Source organism: Kryptolebias marmoratus, linkage group LG2 (assembly GCF_001649575.2).
Source record: "Kryptolebias marmoratus isolate JLee-2015 linkage group LG2, ASM164957v2, whole genome shotgun sequence".
In the NCBI taxonomy this organism is placed as follows: Eukaryota; Metazoa; Chordata; class Actinopteri; order Cyprinodontiformes; family Rivulidae; genus Kryptolebias; species Kryptolebias marmoratus.
In genome coordinates this window covers 3,763,549-3,777,037 of record NC_051431.1, presented here as the reverse complement: position 1 = coordinate 3,777,037, position 13,489 = coordinate 3,763,549, and the positions used below count along the sequence as shown (strand labels likewise).

The 13,489-nt window shown below is 37.5% G+C and overlaps 1 protein-coding gene across 4 annotated transcripts in view; it reads left to right on the top strand.

Moving 5' to 3' along the window:
• The window catches only part of nectin1b (nectin cell adhesion molecule 1b), a 181,758-nt gene that overhangs the window by 149,901 nt on the left and 18,368 nt on the right, over positions 1-13,489 (top strand). For 2 of the 4 annotated variants that reach the window (XM_017416377.3, XM_017416378.3), the window contains one exon: positions 2,539-2,640. In XM_017416377.3, the coding sequence (XP_017271866.1) occupies positions 2,539-2,640 (102 nt within the window). Of the gene's footprint in view, positions 1-2,538; positions 2,641-10,312; positions 10,501-13,489 lie in introns of all 4 variants that reach the window. The other 2 variants (XM_017416380.3, XM_017416379.3) reach the window with 2 other exon arrangements.

Here is a 13,489-nt window from a genome sequence, read left to right as displayed (position 1 = left end):
CAAGATTTTTGGTAATATATAAATTCTAATAACTTAAAAAGTGTGGGCAGCTCAGGTTTGAAAACTGCCAGTTTAAACAGTTTTCATCAAATATTGTTTCGATATAAGTTACTATAAATTGCAGTATATTTAAAATAGTCTTCATCAGTCAAAAACACTTGCATTTGTACTCAGATTCTTTCTCACTCTTTCAACCTTCATCTTTATTATTGTGGTGACAGTGAGAGTCCTGGGTGAAGCGTGGAGGAGGGTGGTGGGAGCCATTGCTGGGCATCTATAGGCACTTTCACAAAACGCTTCAAGCAGACTGGCTGTCTCAGTGCGATTTCTGAATGGACTGAGGTGGCATGGGGGGGTTGAAGTCATCTTGCTGCTATTGTGCCTTTGTGTCACCAAGCCAGTAATAGAGCAATAACAGCTGACATGTGAAAAGCTAAGCTACGTTTTCTGGCTCGACGACGGGATGTAGTGATGACATGTTTGTGAAATCACCCAGCTGTGGGATTTAAAAACCTAAACAACAGTAATCAGAGAAGATCTATGATGATGCACAGCAACTTTGCATTTAGTTAACCACAAAGAGAATTGCTCAAAAACTGTTAAATCATCATGTTTTAAAAGTGGCATGGGAGACATCTGTTTCACATTTGATGTGTCGTGCTCCACATCAACACAGCTGAGTTCTGCCCCACGCCTCTTTTTCTGCTGTGAAGCTCACTTTATTTCTGAAAACTCACGTCTATGTATACCAGGGGTCTCCAATCCTGGTCCTTGAGGGCCACTATCCTGCATGTTTTCCTTGTTTCCCTGCTCCAACACACCTGATTCAGAGGTTAAATCACCTCTTCATCTTCTGCAGAAGCCTGTTAATCACCCATTGATTCAAATCAGGTGTGTTGGAGCAGAGGATCAAGTAAAACCTGCAGGATGGAGGCCCTCGAGAACCAGGATTGGAGACCACTGATGTAGACCGTGGTTCAATTAGTGGCTTATGAACAGTCAGAGGCAGCTTAGACATGGAGTGGTGTTTGAAACCATTTCACAGAACTGTTTTTGTGAAAGTTCCTTTCAACACAGTGCCCATGTGCACCAGGATAGCTTGGTCATCAAGAAGCCAAGACTGGTCATACTGGTCTAATTCCTACGCTACAACTGTGATTGTGACAAAGTCATGGAAACAACTTAGCACAGATGTGATAACTGTGGTAAAATCATCATAGTGTGGCTTGATCTTCAAGGTCGTTGCTGCATCCTGATGTGATCCAAGAGGGTCACAGCCGGGGCTTGGTGTGATTGTGAGCATACATGGTTGATGGTGAGGGTGATGTTGAGGATCTAGGGGAAGTGGAAAAAAGCTGTTTGATAAATATGAAGAGTGGAGCAGTACCATGATTAACCAGTTTCTCTCAGGGAATCAATAAAGATGTTCTTTTCTATTCTAATCACACTGAAAGGGGTTTTCCAGATTTGCTACAATGCAGCCACAATTGAATGCAAAGGTTTTGAAGAGCATAGCAGGGTTTCCATCCAATGTGAAGGAGACCTCAACTTATTATTATTATTTAACTATTACTATGTTTAATCATCATCATCACTAAATTTATTATTTAATGATATGAAACTATGTTCAAAAACTAAGACTTCTTTATATTTCATAAAGATAAAGCCATGTTTCCACTTAAAAAAAATAATCTGAAATGTTTAAGGCTTAAAGCAGTTTTTATTCAAGCTCACTGCATCCAAGACTTCTAGACTACAATTTAGCTTGAATCCTGCAGACTACAAATTTATTTACAGCAATGGTTAAAACAAATAACCCTTTCAGAGAGATTTTTGTTTTTGCAAGAATCCAAATTCTAACACAGTTTTCGTTTGACCAAAATATCTGTGTAAGTACCAAAATGTCATTCATTAATTAATTCATTATAAGACTATTTCCAAGTTTGTGCTATTGTTAAAAGTTGTTTTATGCTATTAACTTATATTTTATAGTACAAAGATGCTCATTTACTTGGAATGATTATAGATTGAATACATATCATCTAAAAAATCTGGGTTGTCCAAGCTCCAACTAATGTGTGACGTATGTTTTTTTCAATCAAATTTCCCCTTTAAGTATGAAAAAAAATCCTTCTGCGTATGTTGTGAAGCTTTCTTCAGCTGTGCAGTTCCTTCAGCATTTCTGCTCTGCTGTTTCAAACGTTTGCATCATATGTCTGTGTGATGTGGGGGTGAATAATTGGACAAAATAACGCTGGTGTTCATAAAGAGTTCAACATTAGCAGTCAAAGTTTAAACTGCTGTCAAGCTGTAGTTAGATTTCAGATTAATGATGTCAGTTTCTGCTCATTAGCACCAAAAAACTAATGTGAGCAAAAGAAGTCAAAAAGTGTTAACATGATGTTTTGCTGCTGCGGCTTTGTTGTTGCTTTGAACTGATGTCTGCAACAAAAACGTGGCAGTTTCAACGATGGACTAATTACAGAGTCAACCTGCAGAGGAGCTGCTGTCACGCTGAGCTCTTGGTGTTTCTTGCAGGTGGTTCATCTTGACAAGGAAGAAGAGATGCAGAAGCTTCCTCTTCAGCCTCCCTATTATGACATGGCCCCCTCCGAGTCGACCCCCTTCACTGATAAGCCGGTGAGTACCGACGGATCAAGCAGGTTTGTGGTCGCGTCGCTATGAAAGGGTCATCTCAGCTGTTTTGTTTAGCCAGTTGTTGTTGTTGGTAAAAGCTTCTGTTATTATCATGCTCTGAGGTGTTGAAAGCTGTCATGGAGTCAGTGAGGCTCTCTTTATATTTGCTTTCCTGCTGTTGAGCTAACCAGTAAATCCCCCAGGATGCTTTGTCTGAGCTCCTCACCTCATCATCATCAGTGCCTCTCGTCTTCTGTTGGCTGGCCAGCATCTTCTCTTTCCGTCTTTTGTTCTGACCCCAAACCACGCCCTCTGCCCTCTGCCTCACCTCTCCTTCATCCCATGTAATCCCATGCTGTAATTACTCGTGGGTTTGCCTTGCAACTGAGTGCAGTATGATGGTCTGAAGTACATCACCGCCCCTACGAGTTAACTGTTGATTATTAAGTGTTTGCCTTGTCTTTGATGTCTCTGCTAACCATGCTTAGCCTCCCTCAGTGGCACAGATGCTTAAGAATGCAGAAATATTTATTTGCTTTGGCTTGAATCTTAGTTTTTGAACAACATAGGTGAATGCATCGTCTTGTGTGTGGTATGTGAACAAAGAGAAAACAGAATTCATTCAGCTGGAACAATCATTCAGAATCCAACACAACTTAAATTAGTATCTCACTTGGCTGTGGCTACTGGCAACTCGTTGGTGAACAGCATTCATGAGGAAGTTTTTAGGATGTCTCGCAAAATGTCTTGTGGTTCTCAGTTTCCTTGCTTGAGTCACAGAGGCTTGGTGTGTCATTACTTGCATGTTAAATGTTCTTGAAAAAATTGCACAACAAATTTTCTCTCAAAATAGCTGTGAGTGTCTCAATCCCTTGCTTATTTTGACACGGGTGTCTTCAGCTTGTCTCCAGAGTGCAAGAGCTGTATTTTGACACCTGCACAAGAGCTCTCCTCTGCCAGAAAATATGTTGATGATAAAAGATAAATATTAAAAACCCTGGTCCAAATCTCCATATTGTCATTTCAAAAGTGTACTGTAGTTAATGAAATTATAAACACGGGGGCAGCTGCTAAGTTAGGTGTGATGTGGGTAATGAAATAATGTGCATGGCCTGAAATACAGTTTTGCAAGCTGTGCAATAAAAAAAAGACCACAGATGATGCCTTATTATGGAAAACACCATATAAAAACTAACATGATTGGTATCGTGTTTATCTGTGAAAACTTTTACGTAAATCAAATTTGTTAGCATTTCATGGTATGCTATTATTTACAGGCATATTATTTAGGACTCAGCAAAGAAACAAAAGATGTGAAAACAGACAGATAAATGTTTTTATTAAAGCAGCTACAGCAACTTCACCAGAACAAACAGCTGTGTACAGAAAATGTCTGCTTACTCTTAAAGTGGCAGCACAGATTAACAGTAACAAAATGGATTTTTGAAATTTGATATGTTTTTCAGAATTGTCCATGTACATGATGTGATGCATCTAAAAACAGATTATAACCCCCACCCCTGTTTGATGTGATACAGAAATCTTATGTGTGGTGTGCGAACTGAACTGTCTGACATCAAACTGTCAGGGTGTTGACCAACAAGGAATATTAGGAATGATCCCTTTCTTTCCCAGTACACAAAAGTCAAGATTCCCGGTCCAACATCCTGAAACCCACATTGTTCCAAATTCCTTCCTGACTTTTAAGCCCCTGCTCATAAACTTAGTGTAATAAAATGTCTTATAAATATATAGGAAGTTGAGAAACAACTGTACTTCTCTCAGATACTTTAGAAGATAAATGTTACACTACCCCTAAAGGAAAATCAGTAACGAGTGAGTGTGAGCTATCTCTCTGCAGCCAAAGCCTGCTTATTCTGCTGTTGTTGTATTGACAAACTTGGGAGCAGTTTCCTTCCTCAGGGTGTGAGACTGAATTCATACTCCGCTCTCCACCATGAAAAATACTTTTTATTTTCATGACGTGATTATTTATTCATTCGTGGATAGCTTGTTGTTTGCTGGGAGTTGCTTCAAGGTGGTGGAGTTTATTGGTTGCATAACGAGTCTTAAACGGAGTCTTTAATCTTGAACCTTGAATCATTTATTTTTTTCAGTTTTTTCAGTTTTTTTCAGTTAGATATTTATTGCCCCCTGCCGAAAGGTGAAAAATAATGTTTTTACCTGGGTGTGTGTTTGTGTGTCTGTCTGTTACCAAAATATCTCCAACCACTGAATAAAATTTTAATAAAACTTTCAGGAAATCGTCATTGGAAGTACATTTACAAGTGATTAACTTTGGGAGTCAATCGAATTCTAGATGGCGGCTGCAAGTAATAAATATTAGCCAACATAAAGCAGCTATAACGCATTCTAATTTACAGATACTGAGCTAAAATCTGATATAATAGCAGCTGAGAGTCATTCCCAACCTATACTTTGAGCGTGACACCTTGTAATATCACACAAGATTGCACATAACCTCATTTGCAAAGCTTGACCAAACAACAACTTTGTCATTTCTCAACATAAGATGATTTTAGTGAAAGGCAGCGGGCGATATGCATTCCTTCAAGGAATGCTAGGCCTTTAATGTATGAATAATTCAAAGACTAACCTCTGCTTTTCTTTAATGACATATTGTTGAACATCACTTGAGAAAATCAAAAGCAAGTTCCAAGTTTTTATGCTTTACGTTCCTGATAAGGTGCATATGTTGAGCTTTATTTACTGGTCTCCTAGCCAAGCTTGTTATGATTTGGAAAAGATTATGCATTTTACAAGCGGCTCGGCACTCGTAAACCTGCAGGAATAAAGTTACATTTTTTTTTTTTCCTTAGGCGTGTTTATTTTGATTATCTGTGTAGCCATTCAAGAGTATTAAAATATCATCTTCAATTCAATGCACAAAGGAACCGGAGGTTTAATTCCTGATAATCTGTTGTCACTGAGGGTAGATCTTGCTCAGATTAATCTCTTATCACTCATAACATTCCACTCAAATTAAAGTTTAGGGCTGCACTTAAGATGGATTGGATATCAGTGAGGTTTTCAAAACACTATTTGTGGGAGACATGCATTGACAGCTGCTGGGATCTGAGTGTTACTAATGATGATTCTCGAGGGGAAAAACACTATCTGCACATTTTGAAGGCGACGTGGCTGTAATTTTCTCCCTGATTGCACTCTGGTCATGACAAATATTCCACATTTAAACATCCAGTGGGTGCAGAGACTGAGGCAACAGTGAGATTGCAAAGTGGATTTTAATTATTAACAAAACATTCTGCAGAAGCTCCAGTCATTTCTCTGGGATTTTTTTCTCAGATGAAAATAAAACATGTTGCGATGTATAGCTGGTATCGTCCCAAAGGACTCCCCAGTCTTGGCCAACCTCACTTCTTCTTGCTCCTTTGATTTCCTTACCAGGAAAAACAGATTTTGACAGTATTAACAGATGTTCATATTTTAGTGAGTTTAGTAAAAGCGAATGTTATCGCCTGCTGCTGAAGGCGAAATGCGATAATGTTTTTACTCTTGTTTGCGTTTATTAATTTGTAGCATTAGGCTCTCATGAACCAGTTAAGGAAACTCTCATAAGGTAATAATTCAGTGTACATCTAAAACTGGTTAACTTTTAGAGTCAACCTTGAGCAAGATGGTTACCACAATAATTGACAATTTTACAGATATTGAGCAAAAATCTGTCATGCTAGTAGCTAAAAGTCATTCCCAGAACATAGTTTAATTTTTAACTAACTATTGGAGTCAACTATGCATGTCTGTCATGAACCACTGGATAAATTATAATGAAACTCACAGAACATAATCATTGGGTGACCAGCTGCAGCTGATTACCTTTTGGAGTCAAACCGCTTCAAGATGGCCGCCACAGCCAACTGAACTTAAAAAATACAAAAAGTAGTTATAGCTCAGTCAATTTCACATATATTGAGCTAAAACGTAGTGTGGTAGTAGCTGAGAATCACACATGGAATCACACGTTCGTATTACCTGTTGGCAACCATCCGGTCTGTCTTTTGGCAAAACATCTCATCAACCACTAGAATTTACTGAAACTTTCAGAAAGTAATTATTGGCTGAACTCATCTGATACGCAAAGTTTTCTCTCCGTGTTTGGATAGACATAGACCCAGTGCAGCCTGCTCTCCAGCAGAAACTGGAGCTGTGTTGGGTTTCCAAACACCCCGATCACAAATCATTTATATTTCCCGACCATAAAAGCCTGGCATCATTGCCACCATGTGACATAAAGGAAAGTGCAGGATACTTAAATATTACATTTAACTTTCAAACTTTTTTATGCCTTTTCTAGTATTAAACATCCTAAACATAACCAAATGGCTTTAATGCACAAAGATAGCCAAAGAAAATGTATCAAAGTCATCACTGCTTTAGAGGGAAACAGTAATATATAAGGCTGTGGCTGTGGCTTCTGTTTCTTGTTTTATTAAATGACCTTGTTTTCTGTATTTGTGTTCTGTAATTTGAAGTAGAAGTTATTTCTCCGTTCTGAACCCTGCTTCCTGTTTTGTTGTGTTGGAGTATATCGATTTGGGGTTTTGGTTAAGTTTCCTGTTTCTGATCAGTTCTACTGCAGCCATTTTGTATTCACTTCCCCTCGGTGCACATAGTTTTTGGTTTTCAGTTACTTCTTTTCAGATTGTTGATGTCAGCACCCATTAGTCTTTGTCTGGCATCTTTGAATTTATTTCGGCTCTGTTCCTTAGTTGTATCATGTTTCATCATCTGCCTGTATGTGCCTCAAGAATTAACCTGCACAGGAGTCCATCACATTCACATTTGTGGCACAGCAAGAATATTTTTCTGCAGGACTTTGTTATCTAGTACTGATAATTAACTAACATATTGTGCCCCCAAAAGAAACACTTTTGTTTCATGATGTCGTGCACGTGTCTAAAACCAGATCTTACCCCAAACTTTGTTGTGCATTTGTTCAAAAAGGCATAGATAGGTGATGCAAGACTGGCTGGTGCATGAGTCAAAGGAGGGAAAAAAAGATACAGGATAAAACGGCAACATTGTACTTTGTTGTAGTTTATTAAAAATGTCACATTGCAATACTTTCCTGGCACATGTCTTGCTCAATCCATGCGGACACAAGTACATTTCAAAACTCATTTGATGTTTTATTTTTTGTCTTTAAAAAACTCATTCATACAACCAAGTTTTAAAAAGACCTTTTATATAAAATTCTAGAGAAGGTTGCTGTATTTGCACACATGCTTGCATTATTTTTCCACTTCTTTATCACATAGTTCAGTGTGCATACAGCTTTTCTTTTGAAAAACTATTGAAACTGTCTTACTTTAATTTGCAGACTTAGCAACTCACAGACAACAGAATTTTTTTTCACATTGTTTTTTTATTGTTAACAGTTATTCTGTTCTGGAAGTTGTTTCTCCAACTGGTCTCAAGTAAATCCAGTGAGACAATAAAACACATTAAAAAGTTGTTTGTGAAACAACAACGAAAAAAGGGTCTGGGAAACGAAACAGAGGATGCATCTAAATAGATTTTCTCAAGTTTATCATGTGATAAAGATATTTTCTTTGGTTTTGCACTGTCTGAAAAAACACAACAACAAAAAAATAAATAAAACCTCCAGCTGAAAAACTTTGATTTCCAAACAGACATTTCCAGTAAAGTTCCATCTACACAAATAATATAGTTAATTATTTTTCTTCATTCATTTTTGGTGCCTATTTTATTGAGCTGGTATTTGTTATGCAGTTGTTTTTGCTCATATAAACAAAAGAAAGATATTATTTACAATCCGTAGACTTCAAAATGAGAGCTTTATCCATTATCTTTTGATCCCCGTCATCTTTCACCTGTAATTTGAGGTTGTTTGAAGTACAAACACAAATTTAGCCTGATTACTATTTATCTTCCTCTGTGAAAGCAAATCCACTGTTTGTTTTACCTAAAGTTATATGCGAACTGTGTTTGTAACTGTCATCTCTGTGAAGTCTATTACTTTTATTTAAAAAGGAGAAAGAATCATCTTTCAGTGCTTAGATTTAAAAACAGACATCAGAAACCTAATTTCATAAATTTATGTTGAAATTAGGTTCCTTACACATTTAAGTTAATTCTCTTAGTGTTTAGTCAGTGATTGTCAGACTTTTGGATTCTTTTATTTATTTTTAGACAAGAACAATATGAGATATATGTTGTGACTGTTAAACAGTGTCATTACTTACAGACACAGATAAACTGGTTGGTATCCTTCCGTAATAATAATAATAATAATAATAAAAGAAGGCCAAAAAGCTCCAGTTTATCAGTCTCAGAAATTTTAGGGCTTGCCAGTACATATATTCACATTTTCTCTTGCGTCCACGCCCTGGAAGGTTGGTATTATATCTATAATGTCTTTTTTGAGCTCCTCGAATCGCTCTCGCCTTTGCTTTTTCTGCTCTATGTACAGTGTAGTGAACACAACTTTTAAAACTAACCAGAGGATGTTTGTTCTCTTTAAACAGGCTGAAGAAAGGTTTAAAGGCACCTGTGGTACTAATTAAGGTTGAACACTTAGTTTGAAACATGACTATAATGCAATCTTCTCTTTAAGGGTAACAACAAATCTGCCGATACTATTTTAGCATATTTTTACAAAATAAACAAATCATTTTGTTTACTTTATCACAGACTGAAGGCATGCAGATATACATCAGAGAACTGCTTTTAACTGAATCACTTTTCACAAGAAATGAAGCGTTGTTTTACTGAGCTGTAAGGGTAGCAACAAATTTATCTGCATTTGTTTTGATTACCTCATTAGGATGATTTGCTCTATCATTAACTTGGCCAAATTTTCAACAACTCAATCAGTTATTCAACCACTGGACTTGTATTTGTGCTCAGTGATCAGATGTTGGGTAAATGATTGGTTTTTTTTTCGTTGTGTTTACGTTCACGCTGATATGTCAGACGACTGAATCATTCCTCCGTGTCCATTAAAGTGCTTCTGGGCACATCTCCATGTGTTGCATAGTATCCGTGGTTACAGCCACGATCTCTGAACTCAACAGCAACGAGGACACATAAATTACAGTCCTTGTGGTTTAGAAGATTGTACAGACATGTATTCACTATAATTCACCCATTTAAGATGCACCCAGTCAACTTGTTTAGTTACAGCATTTTGTTGTGTTTAATTGAATTTTTCATACCCCTGAACTTTATACGTTGCAAAAATTTCGGAGAATCGCACATTATGCTACTGGCACATCTGGCTGCAAATGTATTACTTGTTTTCTGTTGCACATGCAAATACTTTCATTAAACAGTTTTTTAATTTAAAATAATGTAAAAATGTTGACGTGCACAGTGAAAACTGACAGTGTCCTCATTTTTTAATAACACTTAGATTTGATTTGTGTGTTCTGGTTTCATCCGTTTGTTGGCTTGTCATTTTAAATCATTCTTGTGCATTTTTTTGTGTATGTTCCATTTTTCCCTTGCCCCGCTCTCTAATGGCTGCTCGAAATGTCCCAGTCCGACCTTCAGTCAACATTTCCCTCATTCGTCTCCATCCCTTCTCTCTGTCAGGTTATCTATCTCTCTCACTCTGTCATTATTTGGTTGCCTCACTTCCTCACATACCTTTCGCCTCTCTTGTCTCCAGAACTCTGGCCACAAGGACAGTGATGTCCAGTATGCGGAGCTGGATACTGCAGCTTTGGCCTCGTCTCCAAGCCCACGAAGCTCTGCTCAAACTGGCCCTGGGGACCTTGTCGAGTATGCAACCATCCAGCCTAGCTCACACTAACGCATGCCATTGTAGGCCTTTTCCCCTCAGACTTTGGCCTCAAGGTACACAGACCGACGCTCTCCAACCCTCGTTCATCCCCCCTCCTTTACATGCATTGACTCCCCTCTATACGATCCACATGGTTCCCTTTCCTGCTTCCCTCTTTGGTCTTGGCCGTCTTTTGACTTCCCTCTTGCTGCTGTGAAGAATATTTGATTAAAGCAGAATTTTTTTTCCCAAGTTCTTTTCAAAAACAGTAACAGATGTGCAGTTTTTTGGGGCAACAGAAACAGAATGGGTTGTGTGAGACAACATTCAGCCATTCAAGTGCTTAAATAATCTTATAAAATATCTATTAAAGTACCAGCAAAAGAACTATTTATAAAGTTTTTTTAATCAGTTGTTTTTTCACCTCATTTTTCTCGAGTCTTTGCATTAAATACAGTATGATTTGCTGAGAAATCTTTAGAGATTTGGCTGCATGAGTCATTTGCATTAACATTTCAGAAACATGATGAAACACTTTATCTAAAGTCACTATTTGTTGTAGTATTTACCAAAACAGTGCCGAGTATGGAAGATACTTAATGTAAAACAGCTTTTTTCCTGAACATTCACAAATATTTAATATGTGCTTCTCAAGTGATTAGACCTCTCATCAACCCTGATTGGTAGCAGAGCAAAACACGCTCTTATCTAAAAGATTGTGCTTCGATGTGTCATCTGAACCCCACGAGAGCTGGGAGGAATCCCTGTATCACACACAAACACACTTCTCTACACCACTTCACTTGAGATCTTCCTCATAAACATATAGCAAAAGTGGGATGGAAGGAGGTGGAAATGATTGTGTTGCTAGTCTGGTTAGACTGGTCTCTAAGGCAATCCATGAAGCAGATAAATCTGTAGGCGGTTCACATGGCTCGAGGCACGAGACAAAGTGTTTGTTGCAGTCAGTGTTCTCTAATTTAATTCTTTTTATTTTAGTGGAGTCAAAGTACAACTAAAAATGTATTATTTTAAAGTGCAAGCAGTCCTTAAAAGAATGCATATCACTCGCCACCAGTATTGCACGATGTGTTAATACTTGGAGTATGTGTTATGAACGACCAGCTACTATCACACCAGATTTTTAGCTCAATAACTAACTGAGATGAAGCCGTTTTTGTGTTTGCTAAGGTCGGTTAGCTGTGGTGGCCATCTTGAATTGTGTTGCCTTCAAAATTTAATCAGTTGCAGATGGGAAGCCAGTGATAACTTTCTGAGAGTATTATTGAAACCTGTTCAGTGGTTTGAGATATTTTGCTAACAGACAGCCAGGGCTGACTCCAACTGTTAACTCTAAGGTTTTAAGCAAACATGTTTCCCGACGTGTTCTGATTGAAGTATGTATTGGGGACAACGTTCAGCTAATACCACGCCAAATCTTAGCACAATATCTGTCAAATTGCAGCTATTTTGAGATTTTTTAAGGTCATTTGGCAGTGGGACCATTTTAAAATGGTAATTAGTTGTAGAATAAAGGGTTACTTTTTGAGAATGTCATTAAGACCAATCCAGTGGTTCATTGGATATTTTGTTAACAGTCAGACAAAGTTGACTTCAGTAGTTATTGGGAAGGTTTTATTATCAGATTCTGCGCAATCATTTAGCGTTCAGATGTGTTTGGAATGACTCTCAGCTACTGACACTAACATTTTAGCTCAGCATATTCAAAACTGGCTTAATTATAGACATTTTTGTGTTTGCTTAGTTGTCGTGGCTTAAAAGTTATTCGTTTTTAGATGTTCATCCAATAATTACTTTAGGAGCTTTACTTTTTGTTTCTGCTTCACCTCTGGAGGTGGGCAATAATTAAGATGGCAACAAAACATTCACTGTAACTGGAAGGAGTTGGCGTTTGATTTTGTTTGCTCATGTGCCACAGCAGTTGATAGATAAACAAAGTCAAAATGAATAACATTTCTGAATTACACAAATTCTTATTCACTGTTGAGCATATTTGCAGGTGTTACACACACACACACACACACACACACACACAAACAAGCCAGCCCAAAATCATCATGCATTCACTTGCTGACGGCACCAGATTGCATCAGCAGATAGTGTTTCAAACAGTGAAGAAGCCAGAAATGATCTAACCTGATGCCCTGTTAACTGCAAGCACATTTCTCAACCTGCAGCATTGTGATGCTTTACTTCGAAACAAACAAAAGAGAAGATAAACCAGTAAGTGCAGGTCTCTGTGGACGAAGCAGCATGGTTGCTAGGAGACAGTTACAGTAGCTTTAATTATTTTACCTTATTGTGGCTGGCTCATACATTGTGACAGCTATGATAAATTCAAAGGCTGCTGTCTGTGCTATCAATAATGAAGACCTAAACTTAAGTCAGTTCATTTAAAAATTATTTGACATGCATGAGGAATAATAATGACATCATCTCTCTCAGTTGTTCTAAATGAAACAAAGAAACAATAATGAGAAAACATGTGTCAGTCGACCAACTTACATTTCGGTTTTGTTTTTTTTTTTTGCTTTTATTTTTCAAAGGCTGCTACTTGCAAGCACAAACAAGTCATTACTGGAAAGACTAAGAGTGGCAATGAAAAATTCTGACCCTTAGAAATAATCTTTTATGTACTTTCATGAAAACAGAGGTGGTGAAATGGGCTTGGAGTGGTAGACAAATCTCAGAAATCAAATTTATCTGTTTTTCACAAAATCTAAAGTAAAAAAAATAAACAATAAATCCCCTTTTTTTAAGACTGGTTAAACACAAAAACAAACATGTCACATTTTGAGCCCCTGTTTTTTTAACTGCACGGCCACAAAGGATGATATACTAGGCAAATATAAAATTTACGCTTTGGGTTGTGTTTTAACATTATATAAATTAAGAAAAATGTAATTCAAGCAGCATCTCTAGATCTTTACTTAAAAATATTTCCAGTTGCAAATGATTGGAATAAAAACCGTATGCCAAGAAACAGCAATGCCTCAATCAAGGCACAGACTGTTGGAGACAACAAGTGATAGAACAGAAGTC